This window comes from Arachis stenosperma, chromosome 1 (assembly GCF_014773155.1).
Source record: "Arachis stenosperma cultivar V10309 chromosome 1, arast.V10309.gnm1.PFL2, whole genome shotgun sequence".
Taxonomy (NCBI): Eukaryota; Viridiplantae; Streptophyta; class Magnoliopsida; order Fabales; family Fabaceae; genus Arachis; species Arachis stenosperma.
In genome coordinates, this window is record NC_080377.1 from 6,349,584 (window position 1) to 6,365,703 (window position 16,120).

The window sequence follows — 16,120 nt, forward strand, 5'->3', positions numbered from 1 at the left end:
TTTTTTTGAATTGTGATTTAAGATGGTATTTTTTTAAAATGTGGGACGATTTAATTTAAAGAGTTAACATATCGAATCGTCCGATTTTTATAGTCAAACTCTCCGATTTTTATACCTCCCATAATTTTAAAAAACAACATAAATTACAATATTAAAGATATATTATTAATCCTACTTCCATATCTAAATCTTATAGCCCATTAATGCATGCCAATTATTTATTTATTTTTCTTCCAATAATTATTGGTATTTGGTTTCAAAGCTCAGATTCTCTCTCTTCAAAGCCGAACCAACAAAAGTCTCCATTGAAAACAATCAACCGTTTGTTCATCAAAATCTCAGCTCCCTCCTGAATCCTTTCAGCTTCTTCTAAAACCTTCTTCCTCCTTTCGCTTCTCACCAGATCTGTTTTTCTCCCATGAAGAACACGAGGAGGAGGAAGAAGAAATCTTCGCCGAAGAAGCTCGACGAGAAGAAGAAGGAACCTCTTCAATCCGAAGAAGAGGAACAGCCACAACAACCAGAGGGCAACCAGATCACCGGTTTGGACGATCTCGTTAACTCTTTCAATTTATCATCCATGGAGGATGATCCCGAAAGGGCTTCGGAGATCTTAAGGAAGAAGGGTTTGGTGTATGATCCTTCTTCGGTGTGCACTTCATCAACTTCGTCTTCGTCCTCCGGTGGCGGAGGTGGTGTTTCCGATTTGGGTTCAACTTCGGGTTCCTCCGAAGGTTTTGTGGATGTAGGTTATGGTGAAGATGTGGGGTGCTTCAAGGGAAATAGTAGACAGAAGAAGAAGGTGATTGCTGCTACTGGAACGGTTTCGACGGTTATAGGGAAGGAATATGTGAGGAGGAACAAGAATAAGAACAAAGGGTTTGAAAATAACGGTGTTGTTGATAAGGACAAGGCAGAACAGTTCCTTTGTTCAATGCTTGGAAATGATTCTGACCTTAACTTAGGTGTTGTTAGGGATGTTTTCTGTGAGTACATTGTTTTATTTATTTGTGATTTTTTATTTTCAGCTTATTTGTTTTCTTTTTCTTTGTTTGTTAAGATACTAGAAAAATGCATTGGTTTGGTCTGTTTTTGTTAGTGGGTTTTGGTGGAGAGAGGAACATATAAACAATTTTGTAACTTTAACGGTTGTTTCTAAATTTTTCATCTATTTGATCATTGTTTGTTGTTGGTGTTTTTGTTGGGGTTACCTCAAATAGTTTTTAAAGTTACGCATAAAATAAAATATAGATGCTTATTATTTATGCTGTTGTAAATTTAACTCTTGACCTTGTAGCATTTTCCCCACTTGCAGGTCAATGTGGATATGATATTGAAAAGGTACGATGACAATCTGAAATTGGACTTCATTTAAAATCATTCTCGTTTGCTGTTTTTTCATGGTAAGTGTGCACATATTTAGACCACGATGGTTGTCCCTGATTCTTTGAGGGATTATGTCTCCTATTTATCTGTATCATGCTTGCAAGTTCCATTTTGAGGGGGATGGGCAGGGTTTAGAGGCAAACTCTTGTTTTGTTTTTCTGTTTTTTTTTTTTTTTTTTTTGGTTCTTAAAGCAGCAACGGATCAGAGGTATAGAAGGGTTTGATCAACCCTAAAACCACTCTTCATCCAATGTTATATTCCACCAAATTGGGGGTTGTAGAGGAACTCAAATTTTAAATTACTTTTTTTCTTATTCATATTAAAATCTTGACTCTGCTTATTATCTCAGATTAAAGGAGAATCTGTATGAACATATAGATGCGATATTTCTGTTTTAATTCTCTCCTTTTTATTGTTTATTCTTGCATTGGATGCTGGATTGAGCGAGAAATATTCAGTTTCAATTGGTTATTTGGTGTATCTGTTCATATTATACTTCTATTTTCATCAACACATTTAATTCAAATGGATAGCACTGAAGTTGCGGTAACTTCTTTTGCATCTATTTATTAATTTTTGGAGTGCTATAATAATCAATAAAATTTTATGTTTGTTTTTATATTACTTACTGTTTAAATGATTTTCTAGGCATTGGATGTATTGCTTGATTTAACTGCATCCATGAATGAGCAACCGAGGAATGACAATGACAATGACAATATTTATGACATGAGGTTCCTTGTTGGCCACAAGGACAATGTGAGTGACAATATACGACTTTATTTACTGGAATTATACCTTTAAGAATATCGTTTTCTAACTTGTTCAGTGTGTATCCTACCTTACGGTACATTGTATTCATTCATTCATTGACAAATTTTGTCACAGTTGATAGATAGGAGATCAGAGTGCACATCTCTTTCATCAGAAAGTGAAGTTTCTGATAATTTTTGGTCTCTGGGATCTTTTAACAGGTAAATTATATTGATGGATTTGTTTTTCTACCAAGTCATAGTCCACCATTATCTACAACTTATGGATTTGTCTATTTGCATTCTCATCTCCCCCCCCCCCCCCCCCCCAAAAAAAACCCGGTGATCCCCCAAAAGGAAACTGCTTGATAAAGGTTCTCAGAGTCATGGATGTAATAAATCTAACTGTTTTGGTCATCATTGTGTTATCCCTACCAATCTCTGCGGGAAAAATCAGAGTTATGGATGGTGGAATTAGAAGTTACAAATTGAATTTTGTCTATGAAATATGAATGTTTTGGTGCAAAATATTTAGATTGCATTTTACATAAACATTTGCATCCTTTAAGTTTCAAAGAAGTGACTCCATAGAAATCAATGGATATTGTCATGTTGAAATCCTCAGTAATGTGGGAATCAATTAGAATCATCTTAGTCATTGTTCTATTCAAGCTACATGAGCCAAATGGTATTAAGCTCAACACCTTGTATAATTAAATTAAACTGTCACATTCAATCTTGAACCTGTGCTATACTATTAGCTCTAGGCTCTAGCTTGGCTCTGTAGTAAAATGAGTTCTGACCAGATATACACGCCATAATAAATTTAAACATATATGTGCTTTTGATTTCATAGAAATGACATTAATATAAAAGTTTTTAATTTTGCATGGCCTGTTTGTTTGAATATCAACTGTCTTTAATAAAAGGATCGTAGTATTTGGAACCTAACTCCACTAGCATAGTTGTTTCTTGGTTTTAGGAATTATGCGGACGCCCTCACTAGTTCTAAAGCTAATTCTCATATTAGCCCAGGAATTACAAAGTCAGAACTTCCTCAAAAGGTGTTGGAGTCGTTATTTAACATTCCCAAAAGCTCTGAACATGACAAAGGCACCATGAATTGGAGAAATGTAGTAAAGAAAATGCAGTCTTTGGGACCTGAGTTTGATGTTTCTCCACATGTTTCAGAATCTCAGCAACCTACTTTTGGTACTTAATTTGAAATACTTATGCTTACATCTATTGCCTCTTAAATACTATCCAGTGGTTTGTGCCTTGTGGTTCCATTTTATTATATCCTGTGGTTCTATTGATCTCACTAACATTCAGTTTGCTTTTAGTTATATCTTCCTGTTTGTTTAGTCTTGTGTATTATCTTTCTCAAATGAATGTCTAAATTTGATCATTTTAGTTATGCTGTCAAATCATAATAAATCATTTACTTTAATTTTCCTGCTATATAGCTAAAGGGGCTGAATATCATGTGTTTAGAGAAGGTGCAAAGCAGCATTGGGATTCTGTGAAATCTTATTTTCAGAAAGTAAGTTTTCAGACTGTCTCTTACTTTGATGTATTTAAATTTCTGATCTCCAAAAGCCTGTTACTATTGAGATTTGAGGATGAGAACATGAAAGGTGGTGTGACATTTTCTGCAGGCTTCAACAGCATATGCCAAAGGAGATCGATCATATGCTGCATATCTTTCTGACCAGGTTTGTAACTTGGGTAGACGATGATTTTTGTTGTGACAATGACACTAGTTTTGCATGCAATTTATGTGATGGTTGTTTATAATTAATTATCTTTTCATCTTCTCTTAGGCTATATCTTTGTTGATATAGCTCAAAGCTTGGCTGCTAATTCTGGTCAATAATTGATATATATTCAATAAGTTTAGAACTTGTCTGGTTTTTGTTATCATTTTTAGTCATTCTGTTTCCAGTATTTTGTTAAGGAAAAAACTGAAAACACATGTAAAAAACAAGATTATTGTTTTTACTGTTATCAATTTTTTTTTTCTTTTCAAAATTCTGAAAACGATGGTGGGAAATGAAAATTGAAATCACCTAGGTTGTTATATTCTTTCCCAACACCCTTCTCCCTCTCCTAAATATTGACCCGCCTTGCTTGGATGGTTTTATTCAAATGTTTTGCTCTGATGCTTCCTTGCCTCCTTTGTATATTTCTTTTTCCATTGTTTTATGCCCTTAAAGTTGTAACATACTTGCTTGCTCGATATGCAAATGATAATGATTTACTTGTATTTTTGGTTCTTTCCTGGGTACCCTTTGATCCTTTCAATTAAGGAGGTTTGAAACTCTTCTTATGTTACCCAACTACATCTGAAAATGTGGTAACTAATTGTGCATTTGAACAATTATATATCAATACGACACAATTTTTTTACAATGTTTCTCTTCGATCTCTTTAAAAGAACTAAAAACTCAAGAGCCTTAACCATTAAATTCTCAATCTCCACTGAATTACCATTGCAGCTAGAACACTGATCTAGATTTTTTTTGCTTTTTCGGGTCTTCTACACAAGGTAACAGTCTCAATATATTGGATCAGCAGAAGGGAAAAACTAAACTTTGTGACATTCTAATTATTTTGAAGGGTTTAATCATATCTTTACATTCAATGATGAATGAAATTTGGATGTTAACCAATCTGTTAATTAAAATTGTATAATATTTCGAGCACCTAATTTGTTTAGGTGGTGTTCTGGTTGTGAGGCCTTTATTGAAGGTGCAATGAATGGGAAATTAGGGTTTTTTCGGTTTAGGCTGTGATGGTGATGGTGTTAAGGCTGGTAAGTGTTCTTGCTGAGATTGGCAAGTTTGGGTTTGTGAATTTAGTTGAAATAGTTATGATTTTAAAAATTTTAGGCACTTGTTACGAAGAATTAGTGGCAAATGAAATGTTCACTGTTTGGGAATAAGAATAATCAAATAGGCTTGATGTTCGGCATTTAGGACCCTTTTCTTGTTTCTTTTTGAGATTTTGGAAAAGACTTGTTACAAAAGGATTTTAACGATGACTATATTGGGTGACATAAGAGGGGCTTTAAATCACTTAAAATTGAAGGGCTACTGAAGAAACCACTCTATTTCTTTGGGTCCTAAAAGATTTTCTTTTGGTTTTGGTCCAATAAAACTTAAAAGCTCTATTTTAGTCTCTATCATTAGTTTGTTCCATCAAGTATTGAGGTGACTGGTTAAATGTTGATGTGACATGTCGTGTACGTCAACGTTTTAGCTCGTCAGGTCAGCATTTAACCTATCACGTCAACTCTTATCAGAACAAACTAATTAGAGACCTTTAAATTTTATAGGAACCAAAAACTTATTTAAGCATCTTTTCTTCAATGTGTTATGGTTTGCTTAGACTATGGATTGCTGTATTGTGTTATGGTTTATGTATAGACTACCTCTATCTTTCAGGGATCTTCAGCTGTGTTCAAGTGTCTTATGACAGAAATAAATAAACAGGAGATAGGGACAAGCTAGAACAGATATATATCTATCTTTATCCCTACTGTCCGCAATTTTTGTGTGGATAGTAAGTTGGACAGTTTTTCTTAAAATAGAGATATTTTGCTTGTTTTTGTATTTGTCTCCTTTTACAAATAGGTTTATATCTCCAGTTCTCTGTATTTCTGCCCTAAAACAATTATCAAATGGAACCTTATAGTATGAATTCACCTTATGATACAATGCTAACTGTTTCTTCATCTCATCAGGGTAAAGAACAAACTAAAATAGCTCAGAAAGCAGATACTAAGGCAAGCCATGACATATTTATAGCTAGGTGGGTGGACTTCTGTAAATAGCAAATTCATAAAGCACCTCTTTTTTCACATTAGCCCTATATGTGTTCTTGCTTGTATTAAGCTATTGTTAGTGATGTGCAGAAACAAGGGTATAGAGAATGTTATAACTATTGATTTGCATGGGCAGCACGTGAAACCGGCAATGAGAATGCTGAAACTTCACCTTCTGTTTGGATCGTACGTTCCATGTAAGCATTTTCCAAGGACTAAAATGGCATGTTCTATTGAATTATATTTGCATTTGCATTGCATTTGTTTTCTTTACCTGATGCTTTTTTCAATTATTATTTGTTAAGCTGTACAAACACTAAGGGTTATCACGGGGTGTGGATCGCATGGTGTTGGAAAGTCGAAGCTGAAACAATCAGTATGTTTGTCCATCTGTTTCTATCCAATCTTAAACAAAGTGGTACATGTCGGATTAAATTTACCATCTCAGTTGCAGCTTGTGAGAAACATGATTTTGGGTGTGTTTGTTTAAGCTTATTTGGATGGAGGAGTAATTTTTAACAAAATCATTTTTCATGGGAGCGATTCATCTCATGTTATACTAAGAATCTAAAAGCCTTTTGTATTTTTTTAAATAAAAGATGAAATGATTAGCTTATGTAATTTTTTTAAAGATAAAAACCTCACTTCTTTCATCAAAGTAACCTTAAACAAATGTGCCCTTAAACTTGTATACCCAAGTTATGATTTTCAATTTAACCTTGAAACAAATGATCATTTTGTCCATTTGGAGGAACAAAAACCACTGTGCCTGGAGGCATGTTCTACCCCTAGTAGGCTGATTGATGCCAAACCCACCTAAAGTAATGTTCATCAATAAAGAAAAGAAATTGTCTCTTTGGGGGGACAGGAACTCTTTCTATGTTGTTTTTCCTCATCAATTTTGCTTAATGCAGGTTGTAAACCTTTTACACAACGAGAGAATGGAATGGTGTGAAGAGAACCGTGGAACTTTGTTGATTAAACTTAATGGTTGGAGAGAGTTTAGCTTTCTGGACACTGACAGTGATAGCGATAGCAATTAATTTTCAGCATGGTTGCATAAGCTTTAAAGCTTTTAACCAGAGGCTTATCGTCAACTTTTACTTTGTACCAATATTAGGTAAGTACACTGGCAAACAAAAATTAAGTAAATTATAGATGTGCATTGACATGTACATTATTATTATTAGGTGTCCCATAGTTTGTGAGGGCATAGAGATCCTTGGCATGTTTAGTGTTATATGATGAAGCAGGACATGTAGCTCTAAAATTCTAAGTTGAGCCAGAATTACATTCCCAGAGTAGGCTAATGACCTCAGATGCTATCACTGCTGTACATATTAATATGCAAAGATAATGTTTAATGCTCATGTTTCTAGAACAGTTGTGCTATGGTTGTTGCATTAAGATCAAATGCAATGTCATCGTTTTTCATTTTTTTTATTTGGTCACAAAAGTTCATTGCACTTAAGTAGGGGTGTTTTGTGTGCAGCTTTTATCAAATTGAGGTTTTGAAAGAAAAGTCAATTTGATTTGAAGTATATAATCTGATTTAAATTATTGCTGTTTAGATTGATTTGTTTATTCGGCTTTGAAAAACAATTTTTAAGATTTTAGTATTAAAAAAAAGTATTAAACTCTTCTAAAGTGGTAAGGTGAGGGATTAATCATTTTTACATTAAGATAATGGAGTTATGATAGGAGTTATATATTCAATAGTGATTAATTTTTCTCGTTATTACGTTACCAATTTTATTTTTTAATTTTAAAAGATCTAAACTAAAAAAAAAAACCTCCATTGAGGCAATTACTGCCATCAACTCAAACCAACAGTTGCTACCACCAAGGCCACCCACCACCAACTATCATTGAGATAAACAAAACCATCCACCACCATAGAAATGCATAGATTAAATCCATACATTTGCCAGTACAGAACCAGCATAAAACACATCAAAGAAAAGGAGCGATAGAAATTAAAACCCTAGGATTGAGGAATGACCAACAAAGCAAAATCGATGTAGGAAGAAAAGAGTGAAGTGACATGGGTGCTAGAACTGGGGACTAGTGGTCTTGGGAAATGGGGAGGTGGTGGTGGCAAGGAGAGGGGCATGGAGGGGACGGCAAAGGTGTATGGCAATGAGGATTTAGGGGCACGGGAACAGAGGAGAATGGGTTGAGTTTGTTTAATTGTGACAAGGACGAAATTGGCAGCACCAAAATTTAACTGGGGTAGAACAAATAAACCATGTCCTCGCACAGCGAATTCAGAGATAGAAAATTAAGGTGAAAACTTAAGTACAGTTGTCTTTATGTGAAGTTGATAATCGAAAACCGTTAAATGATTTGATAGATTTGACTAAATTGTCATCTAATGGTTTTCGACTATTTTCTTCGCATAAAAAGTTGATAATTGAAAACCGTTAAATGATTTTATAGATTTGACTAAATTGTCATCACAACTGCATGTGAATTTTTACCTAAAATTTTATATATGCACATTTGCAACAAACGTTTTGTCCTACCATGTTTTTTGTGTTTCTACACTAACTACAAATGAAGCTCCCTCTTCGATTTTATTAGACTTATATAAATCTTTATTTGATTTTCTTAGAAAAAGAAGCCCCCTTTTGGACTAGGAGTGCTTTAAAATAAAGTTGACGAGTTCTAGATGAAGTATTAGAGCAAAGTTATGGATTACAACCCTTTAATTAACATCAGCAGAGATTCTTCATTTCATTTGACAAGCATCCTTCGAATTCAATGGGTTTAACACCCGCCATTTGGAAAAATATAAATAAACAGAGCTCAAACCTTTACTAATATCTCTAACTTGATTTTGACTTTTTGACCCATTATGATGTTTAAGACAAAAAATAACAATAGAAAGATCAATGGAAAAAATGGTCGCTACCATTTAAAAGTCACTCAGAATTTGGACAGTCTGGCAGGTGAAGTGCAGATTCAAGGGAAATTATCAAACCAAGCATTGAATATGAATATCACCGAATACTACATGAAAAGAAGTAAGTAATTTTGAGCTGAATTTATATCTGTTAGAGCAACTGCAGGATCTAAAACTTATCAACCAGAAACAAACACCGATTTCCTCATTATATTTATCTATTATCATTCCAGAAAAATGATATTATCACACTTCTTTTTTATAATGTCACTCCACATGTAACCATACATAATTTTTTTACATTGTATATTTATATGAATTTATAAAAAAAAAATACTTAACATTATTAAAATAAGAGTGATAGTATTCATTCCCATCTTTTGTCCTTGATTGATGATGCCAAAATAAGGAAAAACCATACAGTGATAGTACAAAAGCATAAATTGATGCGGTCCTAATTTAATTTTTTACCTCAACATACTTCGCATTAAAGGATTGGTCCTACTGAATATAACAAAAGATACAGTTAACAATTAAGTACATGCTTAGGAAAGATAACAAGTCCAGTATACAATGCAAACGAAAACAGGAACACTACCATAAAAAAACACTGGTTTGGGAACTGAGAAGTGTTGGAAGTGCTGTTTATAGAGGTAGTTCACCACTGTCAGCAATTGTGACCTTGCTCTTGGGAGTGCCACTTTGTTTTCCTTCAGCTTCAATCTTGTATACAACATCCATTCCCGAAAGCACCTTTCCGAAAACAACATGCTTTCCATCCAACCTATCAAATAGATCAATGTGTTAATTAGTATTGTTTCTTACAGTCTTACGGCAATGAAGCATGCATTACTAATGAAACAAACAAGAAACTCATTCATACTCCCTTTGTCAAATGATATAAGTCATTTTTTAATCCAAAATTTTGTCCAGCAACATAAGTCATTTGAATGGTTCAAGGATGTTAATAACTTTCTTCCCCTTATACTATATTCATAGTTAAACTGCTCCTAATAAGTGCGCACTAAGCTTTTAATTTAAGGTGAGAAAATACAAGGTAATTCAGTCTAAGCACTTCAAATATACTTGAAGTTGGTGATTTCTTAATACGTGTGTTGGTGTTTTATCTTCTTTTTTTTTGGTGAAAAGTGACCTATATTTTTTGACGCAGGAGTGTATCATAGAATAACCATAGAAGGGAATCGATCATTGAAACATCCACTTGAATGGATTAAGTGTAGATTTCCATCATTGATTGACAAGGTGGGCCCAGCATAGCTCAAACAAGTGTACTAGTCATTGGTGGAAAGCATCCATTCGCATTAGTTTATGGCACAAAAAAATTTGTGATTTCATGCCCTTTGAACATGTACTAAAAAAATTAAGGGAAAACAGACCGCAAGCAGTAGTTATCTGTTTTCATCTATAATAAGTTCTTAATATAGATGCTAGATATTAATTACCAGCTAGTTGTAACAGTAGTAATGAAGAACTGTGAACCATTGGTATCAGGACCAGCGTTTGCCATTGATAAAAGTCCTGTTCACAAGGAAAGTAACAAAACGTGTTAACTGCATTATACATTCAGATATGAATTTTGGTCATCAAAAAGCATGAAAATAATAAAAGGGAAGAAAAGGATAAAGGATTTAACCTGGTCCAGTGTGCTTTAGCTTAAAGTTCTCGTCAGCAAACTTCTCTCCATAAATTGATTCTCCACCCATTCCATTCCCATGTGTAAAGTCACCTCCCTGGATCATAAAGCTAGGTATGATCCTGTGGAATGAGCTACCTTTGAAATGAAGAGGCTTTCCACTTTTTCCAGTTCCCTTCTCACCTAATATATTTAAACATAAATATTAAATTTTTTACTCAATCATTTCTTCAAATCAATGCAAGAAGAATTACAAAGAGCGGGTTCTCTGATTCTGAGATTAAATAACTATGCACAACAGCAGCAAAAACAGCGCACCTGTGCAAAGAGCTCGAAAGTTTTCTGCAAATCAAAAAATTTCAAAACATAGTTTCAGCTAACTTTAAAGATGATAAGCACCGAAATTAAAAGATGAAGAATTTAATGACCAAACCTGCTGTCTTAGGAACTGTCTTTCCAAAAAGGCCCATTACAATTCGACCTGAGAAGTCAATGATCAAAGCATCAATATGTCAAACGTTGATACCCAAAGTCAGGGAAACACAAACCGCATCTATCAATTACACTTCTTATATGACTGCAATCTACATATAAAAAGTCCCTTGAAATATAGACTGAGGATTCTGATTATTGCTATAGATGTATACATTAATTAGTCAAATAAGTCAAGATGCACTTCGAGACACATTCACTACATCAACAAAATGCCAAACTTAATTCATCCAACAATTTCCCTGTTATTTTAACCACTTAGTTTGATATTTGATTAATATGAACATGTGAAGTGATGATTGTGAAAGCCGGAAGAGCATTACTCAATTTGAGTTGTAAAAACTATGGTAGGCAGAAATCCAAAACATACTATTCACAGACAAAAAGATAATTTCATCTTGCACCTAATTTGACTATTTGACTTTGAATCGCAGCATCAAAGGAAAAGAACAGAGAAGATTACAATACAAGATTTATGATCATACTTTTTTATTCAAATCATAATCAATAAGAGAGTCGTTTCTTAAGCTACCTTAGAATTTCATATATAACAAAAACAAAAACAAAAATAAAAAATAAAAAACCTGCAGGCTCTCCGTCAATCTCAACATCAAAGTAAACCTTGTGTGTGACTTCTTTCAAATCCTTCTTCGCCTGTAACCCAGACATTGATCATAAAATTAAATTTACTGATTTGAAAAATCGAATCCTGAGCTAAATAATTGCAAGGTAAACTATTTCTGATTCTAATTTCTATCATTTCGTTTTATTTTTGGACTGATTTTCCAATTAACATAGTTTAATAATAGTGACTTCTTTGTTCACATAGAAAATTGAAATGAAGTTCGATCTAGAATATCAAGCTCAATCACTCAGCAATTCCACGATCCAATAAAGTAATAGAAATCCGAAGAAAAAAGGAAAGTAATAAAAAAACGAGAGAGATGAAACCTGGATTAGAGCTAGGGTTCCAAAGAGGAGAAGAGAGCAGAGGAGTAACGACGTCGTTTTCGCCATCTGAGGCTTCTTTCTGTTTCTTCTACGATCTCAGCTTCGCAGCTGCTATGTTTCGTCTTTGGAGAGTGACTGTTTTCTGTTTGGGTGTTGGGAATAATACGCAGCGGGAGCTGTCGTTTTATATGGTAGCACCCTGTGTTCGTCATCTGCACCAATGGGTGTGCGACACGTTGCGAATCAGAACGGACTTCTTTGCTGTCTAAATTGAAAAAAATAATTTCTATAGTCTCTGAGATTTTTGCCTTTTATTATTTAAGACTGTAAAATCCAAATTTTATTATAATACTCCATAAAATTTAGTTTCATGTACTATATTGATCTCTAGAATTAGCTTTGATTTATTATGTTAGACATAAAATTAAATAATAGCAGATCCAGAAATTTTATAAAGAGGGAGTCAAAAACAAAAAATTAAAAGTGTCATATTAAAATTGAAAGGTTTAATAAAAAAATAATTATTAAGAAAATTAATTTTAAAAAAATTATTTATATTAAATTTTTTTCATAAAATTCTAATTTTTATCTTTATTATAAAAGATATAATATAAATAATATAAAATTATTTCTCTAATACTTTTAATACATGTATTTAAAATAAATTAATAAATATAATATATAAGATATATTCATATTAATAAATAATTTATTTAATATATTTTGATTTTAATATCATAAAAAATAAAATTTAATCTAATTTACTTTTATGTATTACATTCAATTAGAAATTATTATAAAAATTAAAGTATTTTTATACGATAACAGATAAAAAATTATAAAAAAATTGAAAAAACAAAAGAAAGAAAATAAATTTAAAATGCATGAAATGGAATTTGAACTCATATTTTGGAGTATAAAATTTCTTTCTTTAACAATTAAACTAGAAGGTATATTGTTAAAGGTTGTAGACATTATATTAAATATATTTTAAGTTTTAAAAATTTAAGGGGACCATAACCCATGTTGGTTCCTCTAAATCCGCCTCTGAAACTAAATGATATTTGTTTGTTTTAATGTTTAAATAAGACAAAATCAAATTATTTTAAAGAATGAGGTGAGATAAAACAATTCTTACACCATATAAATTTATCTTTGTCTTTTTATTTGATCTTATTTAAGCATTAAAATAAAATGATATCATTTAACTATGCATCTAAAGTAGTAAGTCAAAACTAATTCAATACTTTATTTGCTAATTCAATATTAAAAATAGTTCAAAGACTAATATAATTTCTAAAGTTAAATTTTAAAGACTAATATAATATATTTTAAATTTAAAAAACTAAAATGATAAAAATGGTAAATTTGAAAAAAATTTACTTCACTTCAAACTTAATAACAATTTTAGTAGAGGTATGACCTAATATTATTAATTTTAATCGATATCCTTTTTTTTAATTTCCAGGACAGAAGGTATCAAGGGTCAACACACATCGTACTAAAGATTGCAGTAGACATACTATAGCATTTATAATATTTTAATAATTATTTTTTTTTTAGTGCTTGAGATAATTTATTAATAACTCCTAATATTATTTTGATTAAGTGTAAGTTAAAAATGAATTTAAAAGATTGAATGGTATTCAATACATTATATATTTCGGCTATTTATTTAATTATTCTCATCTTTTTTAACATATTCAAGAAAATTAATTATAGAAAAAACACAAAAATTAATTTAAATTTAATTTTATAGTATAAATTTCACAAATTATATTTTTGTATTTCCAAAAAATTCTAACAATATAGCACAAAATAGTTAATAAGTTGAAAAGTAAAATAATTTTAACTTATTTTTTGCAACATTGACTAGAATTAATTGAAGTTGACGGGCAAAATAATAAACAAAAAAGCATAAAAATTTTCTTTTAAGATTAAACTTTTTAAGCCATTAAATTCTTTTTGCTTATTACTTGCCCATTATATCCTTGCTAAGAGACTCTTGATAAACTTAAATTATATGTTTTCAATAGTGACTACTGACTACAATGCTAATAGAGATAAACCACTAGTATTAGAAAGAGTTAAGTACACTTTTTTTTGGTCCCTAACGTCTTGGGTCAAAATCAACTTTTTTTTATTAATATCATTTTGAATGTTTAAAATCATATTTTTCACATAAAATATTAATTATATGATGATTTTGCTCTCTCTCTCTCTCTCTCTCTCTCTCTCTCTCTCTCTCTCTCTCTCTCTCTCTCTCTCTCTCTCTCTCTCTCTCTCTCTCTCTCATATCACTTGACCGCCTCTGCACAAAGTATTGTCCAAGTCCCTAATCTGCCTCCTTTCTCACACTCACTCACTAATTGGAACAACTCAAACCAAATGCTGGAAACACGTAGATAAATGGTCTATGAGAATCTCACAGAGGAGGAATATTATCTTGTACCACCACCACTTAAGGCGTAGGGGTAGCTAAGAGTGGCGAGGCAGAGGAAGGGCTTCCAGCCGGCGAGGCAGTCATTGTGGGGATCACGTGCGCCAATAGAGGCTGGTGATCCAGATGCGTCTGACAAGGGAGAGAAGGATAGAGGGGTTAGAGGAGGTTGCGAAAGTGACGACACAGACAATACCAAGGCGGAGGTGCGTGACGGGGATGTAGTTGAAGGGTAGATGGAGAAGGGTGCCAGTGAAAAAGGCTTGCGTGAGAGAGTGTGTGATGCCCTGTGCGCGAAAGTAAATGCGAATTGGGTAGAGGGAGAAGTGGAGGGAGAAGATGAGGTAGGTACGTGCCATGATGGCAATGCCAAGGTGCTGGTGGAGGGAGAGGAGGATGGCGAAGACGTTGAGTCAGAGGAGGGATATTGGTAGGGAAGAAAGGAGGAAGAAGATGATGCAGCGGTGGGGTGTGAGGGAGAGTAGCTTTGGAAAAATGGCTTCGAAGGCCTGAAAGGATGAAGTAGCCGGCGATGTTCGTGAGAGCGATGGTGAGGGGCAAAATTGCCATATAATGTAAAAAGGATGATTTTAAAATGATTTCTAACGTTGAAGATGATATTAATAAAAAAAAGTCGAGGACAATTTTAATTTTAATCCAAGACATTAGGGACGAAAATGGTACTTAACCCGGTATTAGAAACATAAACAAGGCCAAAAAAATGCTCTCCAACATGCCCTTCTTTGTCATTTGTTTAAGGATAGAGACGTCGCGGGCTTTATCAATCAAAACAGCAAACATTTCATCCCAAGATCCTAAACAATAATTTTTGTTGTTTCACTTGCAGTAGCCTTTACAATGTACTTTTGAATTGAGGGCGTCATTAGTTTAAGATTTTCATTAAAATTTTTAAAAATACGGTCAATCTCTTTATTATGTTGTGTAAAAAAGTTTAGAAATTTCAAAAAATTCTTTTGATTAACTGAACTATCTAATACATCGTTACTACGAAAGATCAATTCTTATTGCAAGAGAAATCTAATGTAATTAATTGTTGTCGTAAAGTGAATATGATAATTTCTTCTAATTTCCTCGAATGGCTTCATAAGTGTTTTACATGATTTCCAAACTTGATTATGAGTGCTATTATGACATTTAACATGAGTTTGTAACTTTTTTTTCCAATTTAAAAATACATTAGCTACAAAAGCATCACCACTTTTAATCTCATGTTTCATAATATAACAACACAAATAAAAAAAAGGAGTATCTTTCGATATACCATACTTGAATCAATTGCCATAATTATCAAATCCATTAGGATAAAATCTTTAAACGGAAGATCCACAAGCAGTTTAAGAAAAATCATGATTTGTTAATTGACAATGACCTTTTTATAAGTATGCAAGTTTAACTTTATCTTTTTCATTCGGGGGATAATTTAAAATTTTTAGTCATTGTCTATAAAATTTTCTATCTTAAATGTTAAAAAGTTTTTGTTATTAGAAGAGGTTGATGAATTGTTTTGTGATCCAACCTCCAATAATAATATTCTTTTAAAATATTTTTTTATTACTAAAAAAATAAATTTATATTAAATATAATATTATTATAAAAATATTATTCACCCCAAAAAATATAAAAGTAAAGTATGAATACAAAATACTCAACAATCTAATCATGAGAAAAACACTAATAAAATCTTATTGTACA

The 16,120-nt window shown here is 32.5% G+C and overlaps 2 protein-coding genes across 4 annotated transcripts; one reads left to right on the forward strand and one right to left on the reverse strand.

Moving 5' to 3' along the window:
• The first annotated feature begins 225 nt into the window (after positions 1-225).
• Positions 226-7,346, forward strand: LOC130964645 (SMR domain-containing protein At5g58720). Of its 3 annotated transcripts, none has more exons than XM_057889894.1 (11): positions 226-986; positions 1,316-1,341; positions 2,036-2,146; positions 2,276-2,361; positions 3,122-3,351; positions 3,606-3,682; positions 3,798-3,854; positions 5,885-5,952; positions 6,056-6,162; positions 6,271-6,383; positions 6,880-7,346. In XM_057889894.1, the coding sequence occupies exons 1-11, from the start codon at positions 419-421 to the stop codon at positions 7,006-7,008; spliced, it is 1,572 nt and encodes a 523-aa protein (XP_057745877.1). In that variant the 5' UTR covers positions 226-418; the 3' UTR covers positions 7,009-7,346. The 3 variants fall into 3 exon arrangements, with proteins under 3 accessions (XP_057745877.1, XP_057745879.1, XP_057745878.1); XM_057889895.1 differs by having other exon boundaries at positions 227-986; positions 6,271-6,341; XM_057889896.1 differs by lacking the exon at positions 6,271-6,383.
• A 1,867-nt stretch (positions 7,347-9,213) lies between these two features.
• LOC130966505 (peptidyl-prolyl cis-trans isomerase CYP19-4) lies at positions 9,214-12,128 on the reverse strand. The gene is made up of 7 exons (XM_057891317.1): positions 11,968-12,128; positions 11,601-11,670; positions 10,958-11,005; positions 10,843-10,866; positions 10,525-10,707; positions 10,334-10,409; positions 9,214-9,654 (listed from the first exon to the last, which is right to left on the reverse strand). The coding sequence occupies exons 1-7, from the start codon at positions 12,031-12,033 to the stop codon at positions 9,516-9,518; spliced, it is 606 nt and encodes a 201-aa protein (XP_057747300.1). The 5' UTR covers positions 12,034-12,128; the 3' UTR covers positions 9,214-9,515.
• Between the last annotated feature and the right edge of the window lie 3,992 nt (positions 12,129-16,120).